General features: G+C 40.6%; 1 protein-coding gene across 1 annotated transcript in view; it reads right to left on the reverse strand.

The window, feature by feature from the left end:
- Window positions 1–558: 558 nt before the first annotated feature.
- dmpk (DM1 protein kinase) overlaps window positions 559–25,092 on the reverse strand; it is a 63,703-nt gene continuing 39,169 nt past the window's right edge. Inside the window, exons 3-15 of the mRNA XM_084941334.1 lie at window positions 19,701–19,784; window positions 19,430–19,525; window positions 19,156–19,304; window positions 18,817–18,910; window positions 17,460–17,657; window positions 15,807–16,055; window positions 15,494–15,573; window positions 14,029–14,125; window positions 13,746–13,894; window positions 11,722–11,819; window positions 7,937–7,998; window positions 7,688–7,762; window positions 559–2,296 (exon numbers count right to left, since the gene is read on the reverse strand). Of these exons, the coding sequence (XP_084797460.1) occupies window positions 2,207–2,296; window positions 7,688–7,762; window positions 7,937–7,998; window positions 11,722–11,819; window positions 13,746–13,894; window positions 14,029–14,125; window positions 15,494–15,573; window positions 15,807–16,055; window positions 17,460–17,657; window positions 18,817–18,910; window positions 19,156–19,304; window positions 19,430–19,525; window positions 19,701–19,784 (1,521 nt within the window). The 3' untranslated portion in view covers window positions 559–2,206. The remainder of the gene's footprint in view (window positions 2,297–7,687; window positions 7,763–7,936; window positions 7,999–11,721; window positions 11,820–13,745; window positions 13,895–14,028; window positions 14,126–15,493; window positions 15,574–15,806; window positions 16,056–17,459; window positions 17,658–18,816; window positions 18,911–19,155; window positions 19,305–19,429; window positions 19,526–19,700; window positions 19,785–25,092) is intronic.

A 25,092-nucleotide genomic window follows, 5' to 3' on the forward strand; every position in this document is an offset into this window, starting at 1 on the left:
ACATTTTCCCCACTTTTCAGGCACCGTACTTTGACGAACTCCTCCAAGGGATTTCATCAGATTAATGCGATCTCCTGTATGTGGCATCTAAAGACCTTTGTGATGTTAAATTGCGAAGCTTTTTACATTCAGGGAAACGGCGTGGTCATGGCGGCACGTGGAGTTTCAATCACTCGCCAAAAAGCAGTAATCTGCTGTCACTCAAAAACACAATGTTCAATCTCTCCCAAAGGTCATAGGCGTGATGAGACTCAAGTTCGGAAATGTTTGTTATGCCATTTGTCAGTAATGGTTAGAGCGCAACCTAGTGGGACGACTAACTAATCATGATTGAACGAGGTGAAATGTTAGCTGGTGGTAAAATGCATGAATTCCATCAATGTGACATCAGATCGGACGTGCTGGTTTCAGGTGTTGGGCGTGGCTCGACGCGCCGGGGGTGCGAGGGCCCTCATAACGCTGCTTGCAGCTTTAATTATTATTATTATTATTCAGGCAAAACAAGGGCCTTTTTGAGGGCCTAAACATGCTCAAAAACTCATGAAATTTTGCACACATGCCTGGTCTGGTGAAAAATTTTGTATTTTAATGGTTTTACATATGAGCACTGGGAAATGGCTCTAGAGCGCCACCTATGCCTTGTTAAATGCAGCCCTATGACCACATTGCTTGAGCTACATGTATGAAATCTGGCACACATGTGTACCATGCCAAGATGAACAAAAAAGTCAGTGGGCCCATTGACGCAAACCCAACAGGAAGTCCGCCATTTAGAAGTGAAGGTGACATTTTGGCTCTAATTTTGCCATTTCCATGCCTCGAACTTTTTCGAACTCCTCCTTGGGATTTGGTCGCATAAGCTTCATCTTTGGTCAGTGTCAACTACACACCTGGGCCATGGTAAATTGTGGAGCTTTTGAGTTTTCGTGATACCGTGATACCGTGAGGCCGTGGCGCCACGGCGAATTTCGATGACTCGCCATGAAAATCTTATTGCCTCTCATTCTGTCATACATTGTCCGATCTGCACCAAAGAGCACACATATGAAAAGGCTCCACCCCTGAACATATTTCAACTGCCATATTTGACATCAGGAACAGCACCACCTAGTGGCTACAGGAAATGTCATGTTTTACACTTTGGGGTACAGTATTGTGATGGGTGACATCTGCAGCCTCAAATTTCTCCAGGAAAGCCTTAAGGAGTTGGTCTTGGGTTACAGAGAAAACTGTGACTTTTCGCGAAAGGGTGTGACCCCAGCAGCATGGCGAACTTTGATGTCTCGCCATGAAGACACAAATTAGTATAACTCAATGAAATCCAGTCTGATCAGTACCAGACTTTACAGGCATGATGTCAGACCCGCCCTGAACAGATTGATGTGCCCATTGTCAGGAATACGCAGAGCGCCACCTAGTGGCAACAGGAAATGTCATGGCTTTAATTTTGTTGTACTGATTTTCACAGGTTCATCGTGGCCACCTCAAAAGCGGTGAATATCACCATCAGTCCTTCATGATGGTTCAGTGCGAAAATTGTGACCTTATAGTGAACGGCGCACCCTAGTGCTTGCAGCTTTAATTTTTTGTTGTAATTGAGCAAAGTCACAAATTCAGCACGAGATCAAATATTATTTCCCTCACATAATTCATTTCACTTGGCTGACTGAACTGTTTTGCTTGTAGCACACTGTTCATACTGTAAGAGTCATTGAGGTGCCATAAGCAGATATTGTGGTCAACAATTTCAGTTCTAAAGTCACACAGCAAACCATTGTTATGGAACACAAATACAAACTATGTTGATACATAATACAAAAAAATTGTAGCAATATGGTTTGAAATGCGTAAAGGTAGTGTGTTAGGGAGCAATTTATCCGGCTTGTTTCCCTTTCAGTGTTCACACAACAAAGTAAATTTAGTGTGTTCTGAAATCAATATATTTCTTCTATGACTTTCAGGCTGGTAAGCAGGCAGGGCAGGTCAGAAGATGTCTTCATCATTTCTTCCTCATTAGTTTCCAGCAACTGCTTTTCTCTTCATATCTTCTACAACACATTCACAACAGTTGATATTAACAGTGTTTAACCTGCTTTTTCTTTTCAGGTGGAAGTTTGGAAAGCTGTGAGGTGCTTGGGCAAGGAGTGAGCAAAAAGCAGAGGCTCAGTTCTTTTCTCCTGTTCTAGTGGTGACATCTTCAGAGAGCTTAGGATACGTGTCTCCTCCATATTTGGAGCTTCCCCCCTTCTGCACACACCAGAAGGTATGATTCACTCTTTACTTGTGGCAGACGAATCTGTAGGACAAAGAAAGAACATTACAAAAATCTTTTCTTTAATCATTCATTAAACTGAATTGTATATCATGTTTAATTTGGCCATTAGAGGTAAAGTATTCTTGGGGAAGACTAAACCCCAAATTGCCCCAATTCTATTTATACAGCACCAACAGCATGACGGTCAGTCAGTGCCTTTTTATATTGCAAGGTAAAGAACCTGCAATACATATAACATATTACAGAGAAATCAGAGAATCAGAGAAAAAATCAGTTTAAAAAAAGACTCTAAGTGAAACTTGAAACTAACTGATTTGTGTCATCTGGCTTTATAGATAAATTTATATGTTGTCTAAGGGAAGCATGTTTACCCACACAAGCTTGACTATATCAATAAATAACATTTAAATAAATAAATAATCCCCTTTTTACTAGTGGTATATTATTATGTCTGTAATACAATGTTATCATGAACATTATGAAATACTGAGGTTCAACACAGAGATTAAACCCTGTCATAAGAAGATCGTAACATTCACTAGTAATGTGCTATGATACAAATCTAAATCCTGGATGAATTCATTCAAACAAGCCATTCCTCTACAAATGAATCACAATTGATGTTTCTATTCCACATTTGATGATGAAAGTCTTTGAATAACCTTGTAGGAGTGTGGTCTAATAGACATTGATGCTTTGGATGAAGTAATTATTGAAGCTGACTTGGTAAGATCAATAGGACCAAAAGTGTTTGAATACATGTCAGCAGTTAATAAAGTTGTTATACTTTCTAAGTACCTGGTGTTGCTGTGGTTTCCCTGTTGTGCTGTTGTTTGGTTGTTGTTTTTTTCAGCAGGTGGCCAAGCAGATTTTGTGTGTGTCCCCTCCCCCCGTTTTTAATCTAAAGTCTTTAAACTTGCAAACTAAAGATCAGTGTCAGATGTTTTTGTTACTTCTGTGCATCCTATAGCAGTAATGATACTTGTAATAAATATAGTCTGTTTCATATGGAGGCCAGAATCACTGAAGGCCCAACTCCACACCCTTGAAAAACCCATAGCTAGCTAGTCCCCTGTTGGTGTGCCCAAAGCTAGCATAGGCACTGTTAGCGGATTGTCCCGAGCTCCTGGGAAAACAGGATGGCTGGGTGACGTGAGGATGAAGCGTAGTCCTAAACAGAAGACCTCTGTATATCGCCAACCTGTTCTTTTTCTAATCGTTTTTCCCCAATGGGCAACGTTTGCTGAGAAAAAAAACTAATTCATAGATTTATTACTTCTAGACTGGACTACTATAATTAGTTATTAGCAGCATGTCCTAAAAACTCCCTGAAAAGCGTTCAGTTGATTCAAAATGTTTTTGTCAGATCATTTCTCAATATTACTTACATTTACAATAATGGTTTATGACGCAGTGGGGAATAGATTGTATCACAGTAGATGTCTTTCTGAAAGTGCTGTAACTAAGTTTTTTTTTTTTTAAAAATCATCCAATGTTGTCATCTATAACGCCATGTGGCTGTAGCTCAGGAGATAAAGCAGGTCATATACTGATGCAAGGTTGGTGGTTTAAACCCTGGCTGTACCACTCTGCATGCCTGAATATCCTTGGGCAAGATACTAACACTATGTTGTTCTCCTATGCATCCATTGGAGTATGAATGAGTGTAATTGGTAGATAAAACGCACTTAAGCATAGAAGAATGTGCTTGTGTGAATGAGGAATAAAGTGCTCTGGGAGAGTAGGAATCAGTCCTGTTACCATGTGCCAGTGCAGAGCAGCTACCTGAACTCTACTTCCACAGAGGTTGATTATCTTGTTAATAATTTTACATCTTCACTATGTACAAAAAGACCACTTCCAATCAGAAGTCCTTGACTCTCTGGTATAACTCTCAGACACACACATTGAAGCAGATAATTTGGAAGCTGGAGAGAAAATGGCATCTAATTTAGAAGATCATAATTTAGCCTGGAAAAATACAACACATTACAATTCACCACTGAAGGAAACAAGAGCAACCCTAGGTTTGTCTTCAGCACTGTAGCCAGGCTGACAAAAAGTCAGAGCTCTGTTGAGCCAAACTTTCCATTAACCTTAACTAGTAATGCCATCATGAATTTCTGCACAAATAAAATTTAAACAGTTGGAGAAAAAAAATGGTTGCATGGTCGTTGGCCAGCTCCCTTGGTGGTCCAGGGTAGCTCGGACTTCTTGAGAACCTGGGGCCATGGCTTATACCAGGGTGGCCTCTGGTCCTCTGTGACTCTTGCCCTTTGGTTGTAGGCACTCCATCTGGGGCCTCCCTCCTGTTGGGATGGACGTGCAGGTGTTGCAGAGATGTGTGGCCTTTATCTTAGGTACTCTTGGGGGCTGCGGATGGAATGGATCTCCTGGATCTACCTCTGTCTGCCTCTGACTCCTGGGGGGTGTTATTGCAGCTTCCCACCCTTATTTTCAAGTACATTTCATGACAGAGACACAGATATTCACAGTCTCTCTCTCACAAACCACAAGACATCTGTGCATTTTCATATGTTCCAGGTGCTATATGTTTTTCCAGTTGGTGATCCACTGTGCATTTCTATTTGTACTCTATCCTTAGTTTGCCCTCCTTCCTTTTTTTTCTCCTGCCTGTCCTGCCTTAGGATTTGTCATACTATAAAAGATATAGATATAGATCATTTACAGAGCTGACCTTGGAAAAGTAAAATGTGTTTGGCACAACAGTGCATTCAGATCATAATTCTGATTGCAAAAGCTTCTAGACAGAACAGGATTTAAAGAAAAAAGAAAAAAGAGTTTCAGTCAGGTTTCAGAGCTCATCACAGCACAGAAACAGCTTTAGTGAAGGTTAAAAATTATCTTCTTATGGCCTCTGACAGTGGACTCATCTCTGTGCTGTCCTGCTAGACCTCAGTACAGCGTTTAATACTGTTCAATACAGAATAATTTATTACAGCTTGCTTCCCTTGTGCAGTATCATTAGAAAGCACTGAGTACATTTTCACTGCTATGCAGCTTTATCTATCCAAAAAGCCAGATACCACACATCAATTTGTTAAACTGCCTGTCTTAATCTAAATGTCTTAAAGACATAAAGACCTGGATGACCTCTAATTTTCTGCTTCTAAATTCAGATCAAACTGAGGTTATTGTACTCAACTCAAAATTTTAGATGTATGGTATCTAATCAGATGCTTACTCTCTGGATGGGGTTAGGATATGTTCTTCAATGATCACGTTAAAGAAACACGTAGGACTGCTTTCCTACGTGTTTCTTTAAAGTGTAGAATGCAATATCCCTAAAACTGGAAATATCCTGTCTCAGAGTGATGCTGAAAAACTAGTTCATGCATTTATTACTTCTAGGCTGGACTACTGTAATTCATTATTATCAGGAAGTCCTAAAAACTCCCTGAAAAGCCTTCAGTTAATCCCAAATGCTGCAGCAAGAGTCCTGACAGGGACTAGAAAGAGAGAGCAGATTTGGCTTTCTGTTTAATCCAGAATTCAAAATCCTGCTCCTCACATACAAGGTCTTAAATAATCAGGCCCCATCTTATCTTAATGACCTCATAATACCATATCACACTAATGGACTGCTTTGCTCTCAGGCTGCTGGCTTTCTTGTAGTTACAAGAGTAATTAAAAGTATAATGTGGTGGGATGGATGTGGATGGATATGTGTGTCTGTGCAATTTCTGTGTGTGGGTCTGTGTGTGCATGTGGCTAGGCAGGGGCCTTGATCCTCAGGGACATTGTTATTAGGGGTGGGGGATTCCCCTTCCTGCTGCTCCCCACTGGTTGCCACAGACCTACCCACTCCCTCCCAAGTACGTTCAATGACAAACACTTATACACAGGCACTCACATTGCCTCTCTCTCTCTCTCTCTCTCTCTCTCTCACTCACACACGCACACACACACACACACAGGAAAATTGCATATTTGTTTGTTTGTGTTTTTGTGGTGTGTATCGTTTGTGTGTGCTTTGTTACAGCATCTGTTCACTTCATCCTCACCCCCCCCCCCCTTTTCTATTTTTCTGCTTTCTTCACTTATCTTTCACTAGTCTGGCCTTTACCCCTGTCTCGTCCTGCATAACATCTGCGAGACAGTCATATGAATAGTAAAATAAAGTAAACCAATAAAACAAAAACATTAGACTACAGAGACTCTATGGTGCTTCCATTGGGAAAGCAAATATGGTTAGCATAACAAAGTATTCAGAACATAATTCTGCTTGCCACAACTGCTGGACAGGACAGGTTAAAAAAAAAGACACTACAGTGGGAGGCAGGGCCTTCAGCTTGCAGGCCCCTCTGTGGAACCAGCTCTGAGTCTGGATTTGGGGGACAGACCCCCACTCTACTTTTTTGATTAGGCTTAAAATTTTCCTTTTTGACAATGCACACAAAGCAAATCGTTACGGCTGGATTAACACTGTATTAGGTCAAGGCTGCTAGGGGCTTCCCATGATGCATGAAGAGGAGTGTTTCTTCTTCACTCACTATGTGTTTATACACCACTCTGCATTTAATCATTGGTTATTATTAATCTCTGGCTCTCCTCTACAGTATGTCTTTGTTCTGTCTTCCTCCCCTCACACCTAACTAACTGGTCAGGGCAGATGGTCGCCCCTCCCTGAGTCTTCTTCCTGTTGAAAAGGAGGTTTTCTTTCCACTGTTCCCAAAGCACTTGCTTATAGGGGGTCATATGATTGTTGAGATTTTCTCTGTTTTGTCTATATTATTGTAGAATCTTTACCTTACAATAAAAAGTGCCTTGAGGCAATTGTTGTTGTGGTTTTACGCTATATAAATGAACTCAATATATAAACAATTTTAATGACAGTGACATTGCTGACAAATCTGTAGAAACTATATACTGACTTGCAAAATCTCAAATGATTTTTTGCAATCCACTACACCAAGTTCTGAAACTGTTTGAGAGTAGAGGTGATGTTATTTTCAGTATAAATAAATAGTACATTCAAAATCAACCCAAGACCCAAAAAGATATGAGCCCCCCAGAACAAAGCACAACAATATTTTTTTATGTTTTGTACGGTGTCTTGTATATGAAATGAAGTATCAAATAAAAACATTTCACTGAAGACGTGTTGAAGCTTTGACATATTGTTGAACATCCCATAATTTAAACCTGCAAAATAATGTTAGGCCAAACAAGGACATAGAGTCTTTCCCAGAGTTATTTTAAGGAGACTTGCAAATTACATATTTGTTGAGGAAAAATCTATTCTACTCAACCAATGTGGAAGTTGAATGGGAGACACAGATTCATTTGATTGATGTTCCCGATCTTTTTTTAAACTCTTTTTACTCAAACATTCTGATGTAGAACACAAACTGTAACTGATACAATATTTCTATAGTATTATGTCTGTACCCTGTGGAACAGGAGCAGGTGGCGGTGGAGAGGAATCACCAGTGGGTAATGGCAGGCTGGAGGTGCTTTCCCTCTCTGTAACAAATGCAAGTTTTCAATAGTGAATGTACACAGAGACTATGGGTGAAGCTAACTGTGACAACCACTGTAATAGTTTATCAAATGCATTGGAGAATCAAACAGATACATGCTTGTTTTTCATGTCAGGCAGAGAAAGACAATATGAAAGTGGATTAAAGATAGGCTTACATCCCTTGTTGCTTCCACACAGTGGGCAGGCAGAGCAAGAGATGATGGGCAGCTACTCAACTCTGTCATTGAATGAGAGAGAGGAATGTCAGTGTTTATGATGTGTGTGCACTGTTGCAGGCATTTGGCTGTTTGTGTGCACTGTTTGCCATCCACATTTGTAGTAACACAAAGAAGAGAGAGAACCGATTAAAAAACAGTACGTATATGAGATGAACAGAAAGAAAAACAATGCGTGTAAATAGAGGAAGAAAGCAGGTGGGTGAACGCTGTGAAGTCAAATTGGCTACTCACTTTTTTAATAGTCCCAAATGAAGCAAGGCACATGCTTTATGTGTACATGCTTTTTTTGCACCACATTTATCCATCAGTCCAGCAGTATCACTGATCTTTAAAAACCTCATGACACTGTATTAACATCCAATTTTCTACATACGAGGGGTATCTTTAGAATGGCTTTTTATCACCATGTTCTGACTGAGGCCTCCAATGTAAACAGACATGGCCAGGATTGTACAGCGCTTTGTTTATTCATAGTGGATCAGTGTCGTCTGGAACTCATTCAAGCCCACATATATTTTTCAGGACAATACAGTGAGTTATACAGTATCTCACAAAAGTAAGTACATTTTTGTAAATATTTTGTTATGTCTTTTCATGGGACAACATTGAAGATTTGGCACTTTGATACAATGTAAAGTAGTTAGTGTGCAGATTCTATAACAGTGTAAATTTGCTGTCCCCCTAAATAACTCAGCACACCATTAATGTCTAAACCGCTGGCAACAAAAGTGAGTACACCCCTAAGTGAAAATGTCCAAATTGTGCCCAATTAGCCATTTTTCCTTCCTTGTGTCATGTGACTGAATGATGAACAGGTGTGTTGAATTTGGTGTTGTTGCTCTCACACTCTTTCATACTGGTCATACTGGAAGTTTAACATGGCACATCATGGCAAAGAATTCTCTGAGGATCTGAAAAAAGGACTGATACTCTATATAAAGATGGCCTAGGCTATAAGAAGATTACCAACACCCTGAAACTGAACTGCAGCACGGTGGCCAAGACCATACAGCAGTTAAACAGGAGAGGTTCCACTCAGAACAAACCTCGCCATGGTCGACCAAAGAAACTGAGTGCACATGCTCAGCCTTATATCCAGAGGTTATCTTTTAAAAATAGATGTATGATTGCTGCCAGTATTGCTGCAGAGGTTGAAGGCGTGGAGGGTCAGCCTTTCAGTGCTCAGACCATACGCCGCACGTCACATGCCTGTCGTCCCAGAAGGACGCCTCTTCTAAGGATAATGCACAAGAAAGCCCACAAACAGTTTTCTGAAGACAAGCAGACTAAGGACATGGATCACCTGTGGTCTGATGAGACCAAGATAAACTTATCTCAGATAGTGTCAAGGATGTGTGGCAGCAACCAGGTGAGGAGTACAAAGACAAGTGTGTCTTGTCTACAGTCAAGCGTGGTAGTGGGATGTCATTGTTTGGGGCTGCATGAGTGCTGCTGGCACTGGGGAGCTACAATTAATGGAGGTAACCATGCCATTAATACACAGTACATACCACCATGTACTGTGACATCCTGAAGCAGAGCATGAACCCCTCCCTTCAGACACCGGGCCACAGGACAGTATTCCAACATGATAACAATCCAAACACACCTCCAGAAAGACCAGTGCCTTGATAAATAAACTCAGGGTAAAGGTACGTGACTGGGCAAGCATGTCTCCAGACTTAAACCCTATTGAGCATCTGTGGAGAGGAGTGAAGAGGAGTGGCACCCTGTGAAGCTCTGGTGAGCTCCATGGCCACAGGGTTAAGGCAGTGTTGGACAATAATGGTGGCCACACAAGATATAGACACTTTGTAAAATTTAAGTAAAGTAAAATTGTATTTATATAGCACATTTCTAGATAAAAGATCACAAAGTGCTTCACAAGGTATAAAACAAAAACAGTCAAAAGTTAACAAAATGCAATTTTAAAAAGACATTGTCATCCCCTATGTAGCCGGTGTATCAGAAAAACTTAGGAGAGTTTTCTCCAAGCATGACATCCCGGTGCATTTCAGACCCAGCAACACGCTCAGACAAAAAACTGGTTCACCCGAAAGACAAAACGCCAAAACACAGACTTAACAATGTGGTGTATGCTGTACAGTGCAGCGAGGAATGCCCAGACCTCTACATTGGAGAGACCAAACAGCCACTTCACAAGCGCATGGCACAACACAGAAGGGCCACCTCCACAGGACAAGACTCAGCAGTCCATCTGCATCTTAAGGATAAAGGACACTCTTTCGAGGATGCCAATGTTCACATTTTGGACAGAGAGGACAGATGGTTTGAAAGAGGAGTGAAAGAAGCCATCTATGTCCACTGTGAGCGACCATCTTTGAACAGAGGCGGGGGTTTACGACACCAACTCTCTGCCATCTATAATCCAGTTTTGAGATCCCTTCCCAGACGCCTTAACGCCCACTCACATCCTGGGCCATCTGACCTCAGGAATTCGCATGATAAGGTGGGGCCAGGTTTCACAATGAACACACCTGAAACTCTGGCTGATTGGGACCCACACCCAGTTTCACACCTTGGCTCAGGCGATTAGAAGATCATCAGGGGGTCCTTTTGTCCCTCTGTGGGGGGATACTCCCACTAGGTTTATATCTGGGACTCTCCACCATTTGACCTTAGAACTGAAGAAGCTTCTCGGATGAGAGGTGAAACGTCTTCAAGTAAACTTAAAGAAGTCCAGACGCTTTTCTTTGCAAGCTCCTTTGACAATTTTAAAAAGATGTGTTTTTAGCTGTTTTTTAAAAGTAATCACTGAGTCTGCAGATCTTAAGTTCTGAGGCAGAGAATTCCACGGTCTGGCGGCCACAGTAGCAAAAGCTCTATCACCCTTGGTTTTCAGTCTTGTATATGGAATAACAAGTAGGCCCTGATCACAAGACCTCAGGGACCTACTAGGGGCATAGGGCTGTAAAAGTTCAATGATGTACGCTGGTGCTTGTTCTTGAAGAGCCTTAAATGTCAGAACCAGAATCTTAAAATGAAATCTGAATTCAACGGGGAGCCAGTGCAGCTCTATAAGCAACGGTGTTACATGAGAGTATTTCGATGTTTTTGTCAGAAGCCTTGCTGCAGCATTTTGGACAATCTGCAGACACTCCAGGGAGTTTTTGTTTAGACATGTAAACAGTGAATTACAGTAGTCCAATCGTGATGAAATGAATGCATGAATAACAATCTCCAGTTCAGTATGAGATACTATGGGGCACAGTTTAGACATTTTCACTTAGGGGTGTACTCACTTTTGTTGCCAGTGGTTTAGATATTAATGGCTCTCTGTTGTGTTATTTAGAGGGGACAGCAAATTTACACTGTTATACAAGCTGTACACTGACTACTTTACATTGTATCAAAGTGTCATATCTTTAATGTTGTCCCATGAGAACATATAACAAAATATTTACAAAAATGTGAGGGGTGTACTCACTTTTGTGAGATACTGTATATATTTCCATGTGTCTTACTGAAATACCTGGATTAACTGGACTAAATTTAAAATACATCTTTATCTTAACATGGACTAGACTTCTGTCTATTTCCCTGCTTTTATAAATGGTCACATAAATATTGGTTGACTGATAAAAGTCGACAAAGATTTTCACCATGTCAGAATGATATTGACTGTACTTAAACAGAGGAAGACTGTATGGACTGATGTTGATGACATGAAGATGATGGTGTGGTGAAGGTAGCTCACTTGCCTGTCTTCTTGGGGATTCTCCATTCCTGCATTTCTTCCCTTAATCTATCCATTTCTTTCTCCAGTTCACAATATCGCATCTCTGCTTCATGAAATCGTCTGTAGGATAAAGTAAACTCTGTTCAGTGTCTTATTCTAAAAATGAATTTTAATATGTTGCAGTTACGTCATAGTTAGGGCTTCAAAGTTGATCTGCAGTCAAAACCCTAAAGTTTAGCATTGTAAAAAAATACCTCATACTATTTAACAAACCTTTAAAACATGTCTGTACTTGACAATGCTACCTACAATTCAGTTTTGAGATCCCTTCCCTGGCGCGTCAATCCCCACTCACATCTTGCGTCAGGTGACCTCAATGGGTACATATTAGGGTGAGGCAAGCTCTCACAATGGTTTCACCCAAAGCCTCTGCTGACAATGACCCACGGCTTTTATCACACCTTGGCTCATGTGATGAGTCATATGATTAATATGACCCTCTTAAAGGATAACACCGACTGGGGATTAAATACCTGGGACTCGCCACCATTTGATTTTAGAACTGAAGAAGCTTCTCGGATGAGAGGTGAAATGTCTTCAAGAAAATTAAACAAGTCTAGTTGCTTTCTTTCCAAGCTCCTTAGAAAACCATGACCTTGATAACTGAGAACCTATGGAAGCAGAGTCTGGGGAGAAGGGGGACGACTTGCCCGTCACTGGGGTTTAGGTCACTATGTGGTTAAGCAACTGCACAGTAACAGAAAGGCTCCTGGAAACTTTTCATGTTGTAGGACTGTCTGACACATCTCCACAACATTGCATGGAGGTCTGGGACAGTGCCTCTGGACTGGCAGACTGGAGTGGTTCCCCTGTTTTAGGAGAGGGACATGAAGATGTGCTCCAACTATACAGGATCACACTGCTCAGCCTCCTTGGGAAAGTCTATGCCAGGATACTGGAAAGAAGAGTCTCTCCATTAGTCAAACCCCAAATTGAGGAGGAACAATGCAATTTTCATACTCGCTGTGGAATACTGGACCAGCACTTTATACTCTCGAGGTTATTCATGGGAGTTTGGCCAACCAGTCTACATGTGTTTTGTGGACATTATACCAATCCCTTGGAATATCCTGCGGGGAGTGCTTTGTGGGTATTGGGTGTGTGGCCAGTTGTTATTCAGTCCCTGTAGTGAGAGCTTGGTTTGTATTGCAGGCAGTAAGTCAGGCTCATTCCCTGTGGGTGTTGGACTCTGCCAGGGCTGCCCTTTGTCACTAATTCTGAGCCTAGTTTTTATAGATAAAAGGTGGTTCTGTTGGGTTCATCAGGTGGTGGCCTCCAGCTCGCACTGGAGTTTGTCAATGACAAACAGCAAACAGCAAACACCATACGAGGCTGAAAACTATAGACACAGTGACCTCTCTTCCTCTGAGCTTCAGATATTTGGACTAAGTTGTCTCTTTCAAAAAATAACTCAAAACTAATCTTTTTAAACTTGCATTTAATAAAGTTTTTTTTTAATGTATGGTATTTTCTTGTGAAGCATTTTGTGATCTTTGTCTTGAAGGGTGCTATACAAATAAAAATTTACTTACTTGCTCGCTTTATCATTAACAGTATAACTGAGAAAACAATAAGAATTTTGCAATATAGCACACTACAATTTTTTTTCTTCTGAATGTCTTTTTGTTATCTTGTCTTCCAGTTTTGTTTTGTTTAGTTTTGTTGGTTTTTTTTTTGTTTTTTTGTTTTGTTTTTTACCTCAGTTGGGAGCTTATTTACATTATCTTCAGTTGCTGAGATTCTCGTTTCAACCTGCATGATTCTTTCCTGATCAACTGTTCTGGAACTGGAAAACTTGCCAATCCCAGGGCTGATCAACTGCTTTACAGTTCATGGAAGTTATTTATGGCCTAATGAAGGAATAAATGTCTAATACTAATACTCTAATACAAGTGGTCAGGTGTTAAATGTCACAGTCAATATGTATTTCAGAACAGATTTCAGATTATGTAGATGGACTGCAGATGAGATTATATTAGCTGATACCTCTGCAAGTCTTCATCAAGTCCTGATATCGCCTCCTCCACTGTGGTGGTGTGGGTGGATGCAGCAGCATCTTGGTCTAAATTAAGTGGAAGCTCAAACAGTGGAGGCAGATTGTCTGGTAGATTGTCTGTAACTTTCCATAGCTGACTCTGAATTTAAAGCACATGCGGATCATCAGTGGGATAAAAAGGAAAATCCGCTGACTATGATAATTACATGATCATAGGTGTCTTTAAATGGAAGCTCTGAGGTGTATGCATTTTTTAGAGTGAGATCGACTTACCAGTTTTTCGAGTCCATACAGATTCTCACATTCCCTAAGCTGGGTGTGGTTTATCTGCATCATGATATCTTGACTGCGGTCAACAGCACCTGTCTGACTATAAAATATAGACAAAATAAAGTATATTATAAGAAAAGTAATTTATTCCCTACAACAACTTTACCATGGGGATACTACACCCTGTATAGGGACCTATGGACTTCTGAAGATCCCCAAAGAAGGCGCCCTTTCAGAGCCAAACTTAGCAATATAAACTCACCCACCTAGAATCCTGTCAAACTTGCCACCATCTTAGTTCTGCTTATGGGGAACACACCCTATCACACCACAAAACTTCACGGTCCTCACCAACAAGGTCTGCAAACTTACACTGACTTTAAAAGAAAACATAGTGTCCTGTGATATGGTCTCACTTTTCACTTGTATACTTACATCCAAGACAGTGGAGACTGTCAAAAAACAACAACAACAAGACAGTTCCTTTCACAACAGAACCAGTGCCATGTGCCATGGGTTCCCCAGTCTCACCCATTGTAGCCAAACTTTACATGGAGGAAGTGTAAAGTAAACCACTTTGCTACCTCTTAAGGATAGTGCCTGAGAGGTAGGTGACCCACTCTACTACCTGAGCTACAGCCACTGGTAGGTATGAGGTATTTGTGAATGACACCTAAAGAGTAAAATACTTCAACAATTGTTGAACTAAGGTGGTGGCTTAGTTCAACAATTGTTGGTGGCTTATGACACCAGCTGTCAACTGCCTATAATGAAGTCTTTCATCCCCACTCACACCTTGCTACAGGTGACCTCAACAGGTCAAATGTTAGGATTGGACACGGTCTCATGGTTTCTTTTTCATTTTTTTTGTTGTTGTTGTTGTTGCTTTTTTCCCAGAAGCACCTGGTGCATTAGCTCTGCGTTGTTTTTCACACCTTGATTAACACGATTAAAAGTGGGTCAACCACCACATCCAAAGGGGACAGACCCCTACTGCGGTTTTAATAGCTCTTTCAAACCTTTGGCTTTAGAACTTAAGAAGCCTGAGGGGATAAGGGTAAGGACATAGATCAACTGGTAAATAGAGAGCTTCGCTTTGACGCTCTCCTTTAGAGATAGGGCGAGGAGTTCAGCCAACTGGGAGGGGCTCAGAGTAGAGGAGCTACAGCTTCACATGGAAAGGAGCCAGTTCAGGTGGTTTGGGCATTTGATTAAACTGCCTCCTTGGGGAGGTCTTCTGGGAGGAGGCCGGGGGCAGACCCAGGACACACTGGAGAGATTACATCTCTCGACTGGCCTGGGAACTCCTTGGTTTTTCCGTAGAGGAGGTGGTCGGGGAGAGGGAGGTCTGGGCTTCTCTGCTTAGGCTGCTGCCCCTGCGACCCAGCCCCAGAGAAGTGGAAGAAGTTTGATGTGAAAGGTAGTTATGGTAAGTTAGCTGAACTACATAAGTTAAACTTGAGTTCACCTGGTAGCAGTGTAAGAGTATCCAACAAAAGCCAAGTGTACTCCTATTGGAGCTCTGTCCATTACATCAGATAGTGTCTCCTGCAAAACATAACAGATTTCAAATTTTTCATGCAAACAAACCACCAACTGCTCTTATTTTGTCAGAAGCTACACACATTTCCCATGTTGACCACACTGGCAGCTTTATAGGATTAGGCTGGTTTATTTATTAATGTTATATGCTGGCTATGAAAGTTAACCAATATGTTTATATCAGACTTATGCCAGTGTATGGCACACACAAATACTAAATGAAAATTCTTTTAAGTTACCATTTCACTAAGACAGTCGTCGAGGATGTCAAAGTTTGATGTGTCAGTTGGATTAGAGACTTCAGGCAGGAAAGGTGCAGGGAGTTTATGCAGGGAACTCCAGTCCAGTCCACTGAAAAACTGATGATTCCTAAATTCACTGGAGCCTTTCCTTCCAAGACGGACTTCCCTGTCACAGATCAGTTCACTGATGAAGGAACAAGCCTCCTTTGAAATCTCAGGGCCAGAAGAAGGAAACTCAAAATACTCCTAAGGGTTATCAAAAAAAGTAACAATTGAAGAAAGTTGTTAACTTTGTTGTTTTTTCTAGCAACATTATTTTGAGTGCTTTGATGCTGTTAAAAACTATGCTGTTAAAAATTATGATCCTGGCCTTGTTTTTCTGAGCATTCCATAAATTCTTGGTTTGTTTATGTGGCAGAGTGTGGTTTGTGGCTCAGCTGCACTGGGTTCAGGGTGTGGTGTCAGGGGAGCCCAGGCAGAGGATCTTAGCCTGCCCACAGCAGCCAGGAGCAGGTTAGTGGATGTCCACTGGGCAGTAGTAGACCGCTTGGGCGTCACACCAGAGGACTATTGCTGGCGTTTCCAAGAGGGGACGTTTCTTCTCTTGGACTTTTTGGATTTCAGCAGCTATTCAATAAACTGCTTGCCTTAAGTTAAACCCAGTTTGCCTCCCCAGGTCTGCATTTGGGTCCTCACTTCTCGTCTTCCATCTTATGACAAACTTTTACACAAGTATAAAAGTATACAGAACCTATAGCTATACACTTGTTATTATATTTATATACAGTTACTTCAGAAAGTATCCATATTCATTTAACTTTTGTAGATTGTGTTTTAGATTTAATTTAAAGCCCAATTGTGCTTAATTCCACACTTATCTACTCCCTCTGTCAAAGTGTCAGTAAACTTCAAATTGCCTTTGCTCGACAGAAAAAGCATTGCTTGAATAGACTAAGGTAGTCAGTTTGAATAGAAACTATTATGTAATGGCCAGTTAATATACATTTAACATGAAACATTGTAAATAATTGTGTTTATGAAGCTTAGAACAACTATGACCTCATTCCTTTATCAAAAATCACATGAAGGTTATTATGAACTTGATAAGTCAACCAAAGGTTTTTAAACCACCTATACCTTATGGTACTATAACCCTTGAAAAAAATGTACTTTAAGTTTCTCCACTGACTTATGAAAAACAAAACTGAAACAAACAGACAATCCAGACTAGCAGTGCTTATTTCTGTTTACACTGCATCATAGATATTAAACTGGTGCCATTATGCTATACACACTAGGTTGTATAAACAAATGAATAAAACAGATTTAAACATTTGGAAATATTTAGTTACAATTTTTGTTTCAGCCCGGAGAATTACACTCAGATACTGTCTTCTTTAAATACCTAACCTTTTTGGTCTGGATAAAGTGATTAAGGCCCATTTGGTCCATTATAATTGCTGAATTATGTGCCAAAATTGCATTTTGTTATTTTGTTTGTTTTACCAGCACACAGACGGATCATTAAAAATACTTGCAACAGAAGTGAATGGAAATCTGTCATCGCTATTAAAATGTGTGCAGAAATTTTTATTATACTCCAAATTTTAATTTTGGCATTTATATGACATTAAAGCTACTTGTATGTACCTGAAAGTGAATGATCTTGGCATATGTTTCAGAGATGGACTCTGCATAGAAAGGTGTGGTCCCCAGCAACATCTCATAAGCACAAATGCCCAGAGCCCACCAGTCACACTCAGGACCATAACCTCCACCTCCCTCAACTGCTCTTAAGATCTCTGGAGACAAATAGTCTGGGGTCCCGACTGCTAAAGACGAGTGCACCTGCAAAGAAAAGAAGATAGATTTAAAAAAAAAAAAATAGAAATAACTAAAAGCCATGACCTGCTTCAAGGAAGTACTAGAATGTAGCAAAATCATCACTGCGTGTTTTTAGTCCTGTCTTCAAAATATACAAATAAGCAAGCTCCATGACAAGTAAACTGTGAGTTTTTTGTTTTTATGGGCCAATTTTTGTTGTTGTTGTTGTTTGTTTTTTTTAAATTACAGCCGAGGAGGTCAGATGCGCCCTCCCTCTGAGAGCAGTCTTGTCACAGACAAACAGAAGAAAATGGTATTGAGTTGAAAAGGAACGCAATTTGTCCCGTACTTCAGCTAGAGTGAAAAAAAGACTCAAAGCTGGAGTTATTCTGTGTCTTTATGCTGCACAACTGCCTCTTCTTCTCTCATTCTGTCTCCTTCCCTCTCCTGTTGCTACTTCAATCGTGAAACTGATCAATGATCAGCTGATCGGCTTTTCTCTCTTGTTTGTTTATCGCCCACTTTGCACCAGAAAGAGGAAACCAACGGATGTCGCGCTAAACAACAGCAGCAGGTTTAAGCTTGATAAGCTGTTGTTAGAATTGATTTAATATTACTTTCTAGTATCAGCCAATGTTTGCTGGGTCTAGCAAAGTTTTTCCAGGGGGGCCAGGTAGGGCATTAACAGGGATTGGGGGCACAAAGAAATACTTTTCTTTCTTATTCTCATTTAAAATGTCTAGCTTTTAATAAATAATTATCAGAATCTTACAGCCAGAGTGGTCATAATGTAAAATGTATAGAAAACATACATATATACCAACAAGACAGTGTGCATCACTGTCACAACACGATTTGTGTTCATTCAAAGGCTTCATGGCTTTTCCTATAATACCTGGTGGGCTGGTCTCTAGTCAAAATGCCCGGGCCGATTTTTTTGTCCCAGTCCAGCCCTGTCCGGGTCAAGGGATGTGCAGACCTTCCTCTCTCCAGGTATTCCATGACATATTGTAATCTTTACTGTAAAGCTAGACTGTTGCTATGAGTTAGTTTAAGAATGTAACTGAGAATGTATGAGAACACTACTTTTAGGAGACAGTGTTGCTTTTTATGCACATCTTTTTTTGTGAAAACTAATGTCTGTCTGTCTGTCCGTTGTTACTTGCGCACAATGAACTCTCACCATCCCATCATCAAGTAGCCTCAGACAGGAACCAAAGTCTCCCAGTCTAATATGCCCATCAGCTGTCAACAGGATGTTGTCAGGTTTGATGTCTCTGTGTAAGAAAACAGGTAAATAGGGCTATTTAACCTCTAAATGTCAGATTTCATTAACAAAAAGAAGTCATTATGATCAAATGATTATAGTTTCTTTATGTTAGTCAGTTTTAGGAGAGAGCTAATATTAATATTTGAACCTCATATCTCTGATACATATATTTTAGATAAGGTTTCTCTGCAAACTCTGTATGACTGTAGCCCTAAATAAGAAAAAAAAGTAAAAAATCAATAAGCAGTCTACCTGTGCACATAACCCAGTCTATGGACAGAGTCAATGGCCATAACCATCTCTGCCAAGTAGAACTGAGCCATGTCCTCAGGGATCCGATCCCCAAATTTACTGAGGAGAGTCAGCAGGTCTCCACCTACATAATAATCCATCACCAGGTACTGAGTGAGAAGGGATTGGAAGGTTGTGAAAATTAGTAATGGGATTCAAGTTAAATATAAAATGCTAAAATGTAGACAACACATTTGTAAAACATATTTATCTGATTGACCATGTATAAACATACCAGGTAGTTATCATCTTGAAAGGCATAGTGCAACTCTGTGATCCAGCGTCTGTCACCCCTTAACAAAACTTCCCTCTCTTCTTGGTAACATGCTGTCTGTGTAAAGCATGAAGAGAACTCGATGCCAGACAAATGAAAAGCAGCAGGCAGAAAAATATAATGCTGAATTAACAATAACAAAGGCCTTATAGATTTAAAGTTTGAGTCCCCATTATGTTGTCATAACCCTATTCTTAGTGTTGTGAATGTGAGGTTATCTGTGCTTGTGTACCTCTCCTCGCCTCAGCATGTCCCACTTATTCATAATCTTCAGAGCATACACTTGTTGTGTGTTTCGCATCTTTGCCACTGCGACCTGTGGTAGTGACAAGACCAAAGGCAGCACAATAACCACTTAAACGATTGCATGCACAAAACGAGAAGACTGTCATAATTGGTGATTTGTCTAAAACATTCTAACAGTGAGAGATGGTCATGTTCAGTATCGAATTATGTACAAATGAAACATTGCTTATTGGAATATTTGAATGTTTTGACAAACGCTCATCACCTGCCAAATATCAGAATACTTCTCAGTATAATAGCTCAAAGCATTGCTTTGGGGAACTTTTTTTTGTTCTTTTGGTTGCTCTTTTTCAATTCAGTTTGTTCAACTGAGTTCTATTTATATAGTGTCAAATCAAAACAACAGTGTTGCCTCAAAGCATTTTATACTCTAAGGTAAAGACCCTGCAATTATACAGAGAAAACAGAGAAACCCCCAACAATCTGATGACCCCCTACGGGCAAGCACTTTGGCAACAGTGTGAAGGAAGCCAGACTCAAGGAGGGGTAGTCATCTGCTGCAACCAGTTGGAGGTGAGGGGAGTAAGACAGTAAGAGAGCTGATGATTGAGATGATTAAGAATAACTACCTGCAGAGTGTTGTATAAACACATAGTTAGTAAAAAGAGATGAATGAAGAATTCTCAGTGCATCATGGAAAGCCCCCAGTGGCCTGAGCCTATTGTAGCATTAATTAAGGGAGGAGTCAGGGTGACCTAATCTAGCCCTAACTATATGCTTTGTCAAAAAGGAACATCTTAAGCCTAATCTTAAAAGTAGAGAGGGCATTTGTCTCCCAAATCCAAGATGGTTCCACAGAAGAGGGGCTTGAAAGCTAAAAGCTCTGTTTGCAATTCTGCTTTTAAATATCCTAGGAACAGAATCAGAATCAGAGAGACTTTATTTATCCCCAAGGGAACTCCAAGTAAGCCAGCAGTCTGAGAGTTAAGTGCTCCTTTGGGGTAATATGGTACTATGAGGTCTTTAAGATAAGATGGGGTCTGATTATTCAACACTTTGTATGTGTGGAAAAGGTTTTTAAATTTGATTCTGGATTTAACAGGGAGCCAATGAAGAAAAGCCAGGATTAGCAAGATATGCTCTCTTTCTAGTCCCTGTCAGTACTCTCCATGCATGTAATGAATTACAATTGTTCAGCCTACAAGTAAAAAATGCATGACCTAGTTCTTCAGCATATATCTGAGACAGGATGCTTCTAATTTTAGAGATGTTGCACAAAGATATTGCTGCAATGCACTGTGTTGGCACATGGCAATTAAGAAGAAGTAGGTGGCAGAATTATATCCTTAAACATAGTTTAAGAACAAGATCCAGAGTGTGATTAAAGTGGTGGGTTAGTTCTATTCTGTTTTGGGGCAAAGGCAATTGAGCCTAATAATCAATTAAAGGCCATCTTGATGCTGTCATTTTCAGTATATGCAGTGATGTTTAATTCACCAACAATAATTATTTTCTCTTAGCTGAGCACTATATCAGATAAGAAAGTCTGAGAAGTAAAATACAAAAGCCCAGGTGGATGATAGGTAACAACAAATAATAAAATACTTTAAAGTCCTCAAAAACACATCCACCTTTGATCCTCGAGCCAAAAAAACGGCCACGTCCGAAAAAGTGCTATAAAAATGTTATATATTAATATTTTTTTTCCACTTTAAATGAGTCAGTCTTTTTAAACTACTTCTGCCTGAAATATTCATATAAATTTTAAATTATATTTCGGGGGTTTTTAACTCTTTAAATCCCAGTTTCGTTACATGAGAGCACTGTTTTTTAGCAGAAAAAAAAACGTAAATATTTTCCATAAAATACATTTGAAGTAATATTTGATTGTTATTATAATTAGGCCTTTAGATGGGACAAAAAATGCCACCAACATTCATTTTGATCCAGCATTATTTTTTTTTGCAGGAGCACATTTAAAAAAAGACATCCACCTTTGATCCTCAAGCCAAAAAACGGCCACGCCCAAAAAAGTGCTTTATATATATATATATACACATATGCAGGGCCGGCCCGTGGCATAGGCCGTATAGGCAAATGCTAAGGGCGCCGTCCATCAGGGGGCGCCACGCCAGTGCCACAAATGTTGAAAAGGAAAAAAAAAAAAAGTTGGTACTATTATTTCTAAATACAAAAAATAATCCCACGTTAATTAAAATGCAAAGTAAAGCTTATTTAATAGAAATATTATTTGTTACAACATTACCCCCCCCCCCCCGCACGGTGCGCCCCCTCCCTTCCCGTATCATGGTTCCTTTTGGATGTCACCACATCAAAAAATCAACACAAGATGTCAAAACGGCCAAAACTGTCAGGTGCCCAGGGAAAAAAAAAGAGAAAAGAAGAGGAGGAGAAACGAGAAAAAGACAGAGGTAGGTAACGTTAGCCTACATGAAATTATTTGTCTGAATGTGATAGTAACCTAAATTTTTAGCATTAAGCTAATGTTACATGATTCGCTAATTGCTAATCAATAAATAGCTAGTTAACTGTTTTAACGTCAGTTAATATTGTGGAGGGGGCTAAATTGTTATGGAAAATAATAATGTAACGTTAGGTAATTACAGTACTCCCACCTTTCCCACCATTCCTCATTTGTATTCATCTTTTAAGCAGGTGTTTTTTGTTTACATTGTTATTGCCTTCTGGTTAGCTAACGTTTACCCTGCAGGTAATAGTCACTTTTCCACCCCTGTATATATTATAGTTGTAAGCCTAGTTGTTAAAGTGCACATCATTAATGTTAATTAAGCAATATCACATGAGAGGGAATGCTGTTTTTTAATATGAGCACTGCTGTGATTCGGTCAAAGATAATCATAACATAACATTCTCATATGATATTATACTGTTACTTTGCATTCTGCTATTCAGCATTTCACTGTAATGATGACAATAAATTGAATCTAATCTAATTTGCATATCAGTTAACATCATACATATATCTCTTTGGTTTTTCATTTATATTATATCATTTCATTTTATTCCTGGAATCATATGTTTTTATTATTAGACTTTAATACTCAGTGGTGTCACATACTCCTCTCTTCAGATGCACTGTTGAAGTTTCTAAATCCCACCCCTGGGCCATCTACCACATCTACCGCTGCTGCCTCCACTTCAGCAGCACAACCCACCAGTGATGCAGCATCAGCAGCACAACCCAGCCATGATGCAGCAGCATCAAGCGGTCTTCCTGTTGCCTCCACCTCAGCAGCACAACCCACCAGTTTTGCAGCAGCATCAAGTGGTGTTCCTGTTGCCTCCACCTCAGCAGCACAACCCAGCAGTGATCATAAGCATAAATCATGTGGTCTCAAATCAGTTGTCATATGATGATGTTGTAGATGACTTTGCTGCAAGAAAGACTAGGAGAGTAAGGCTGTAGCAGGTGATGTGAGGTTGATGAGGGGGTGGTGTACAGTAATTTGTAAGTCATTCTAGTTAATGCAGTATTAAAAAGCACAACTAGAGAACTCTGTAGGATCCCCTTTTTTGTAATATAGTTGTTAAAGTCATACTGGTTTATTTAATATCTTGTTTTGTGCAGTGCCTTATTTATATTGTATTTTTAATTTATTTTATCCAACTTGTTGACACGTTTTATTGTGTTTATGTATGTAAAATTTATTGTATTTCATATATTCATTTTTTATTTTTTGTATTAATTAATTTATTCATATATTTTTTTATCTTGTTAATTATTCTGATTGTGAATTTGCTTTCTTTAAGTAAAAAAAAAAGGTCAAAGACAAAGCTATTCGGTTTCTTGTGAGTACATACACTACACTGCCGATGTAGGGGGGCGCCACCTAAAATCTTGCCTAGGGCGCCAGATTGGTTAGGGCCGGGCCTGCACATATATATAATATATGTATATACACACAATATATATATATATTAAAAAAAAAAACACCCATCTCGCCCCTGCGGGCGGTTTATCCTTCAAGCTCGGGTCCTCTACCAGAGGCCTGGGAGCTTGAGGGTCCTGCGCAGTATCTTAGCTGTTCCTAGGACTGCGCTCTTCTGGACAGAGATCTCCTATGTTGTTCCCGGGATCTGCTGGAGCCACTCGCCTAGCTTGGGAGTCACCGCACCTAGTGCTCCGATTACCACGGGGACCACCGTCACCTTCACCCTCCACATCCTCTCGAGCTCTTCTCTGAGCCCTTGGTATTTCTCCAGCTTCTCGTGTTCCTTCTTCCTGATAGTGCTGTCATTCGGAACCGCTACATCGATCACTACGGCCATCTTCTTCTGTTTGTCTACCACCACTATTTCCGGTTGGTTAGCCACCACCATTTTGTCCGTCTGTATCTGGAAGTCCCACAGGATCTTAGCTCGGTCATTCTCCACCACCCTTGGGGGCATCTCCCATTTTGACCTCGGGACTTCCAGGTTATACTCGGCACAGATGTTCCTGTACACTATGCCGGCCACTTGGTTATGGCGTTCCATGTATGCCTTGCCTGCTAGCATCTTGCACCCTGCTGTTATGTGCTGGATTGTCTCTGGAGCATCTTTACACAGCCTGCACCTGGGGTCTTGCCTGGTGTGATAGACCCCAGCCTCTATGGATCTTGTACTCAGAGCTTGTTCTTGTGCTGCCATGATTAGTGCCTCTGTGCTGTCTTTCAGTCCAGCTTTGTCCAGCCACTGGTAGGATTTCTGGATGTCAGCCACCTCCTCTATCTGCCGGTGGTACATACCGTGCAGGGCCCTGTCCTTCCATGATGGTTCCTCATCTCCCTCCTCTTTCTTGGGTTTCTGCTGCCTGAGGTATTCACTGAGTAGTTGTTTCACCGTCATTGTGGATGTTGGGTATCGAAGAATCCATAGGTCCCTCATCCTATTCATGTAGCCCCTTCCGCCAGGGTTACTTGTGTAGTAGCATTCCAACAACGCCCTGTTTTCGTCTCTTGCCCACCAATGCCTTCTTGTTCCAGTAGCCCACTTGTCGTCAGGGTGCCCTGGTTCCTCAACACCTGACGCGGACCTTGTTGATCCGGGCGACGTCCGAGCCGGCATGCCTTCATATATATATATATATATATAGATATATATATACATACATATATAAAACACCCATATTCGGCACAGATGTTCCTGTATACTATGCCGGCCACTTGGTTATGCCGTTCCATGTATGCCCTGCCTGCTAGCATCTTGCACCCTGCTGTTATGTGCTGGATTGTCTCAGGGGCATCTTTACACAGCCTGCACCTGGGGTGATAGACCCCAGCCTCTATGGATCTTGTACTCAGAGCTTGTTCTTGTGCTGCCATGATTAGTGCCTCTGTGCTGTCTTTCAGTCTAGC

The sequence above is a fragment of the Perissodus microlepis genome, chromosome 10, assembly GCF_051167445.1.
Source record: "Perissodus microlepis isolate ML-2025 ecotype Zambia chromosome 10, ASM5116744v1, whole genome shotgun sequence".
NCBI classification, from domain to species: Eukaryota; Metazoa; Chordata; class Actinopteri; order Cichliformes; family Cichlidae; genus Perissodus; species Perissodus microlepis.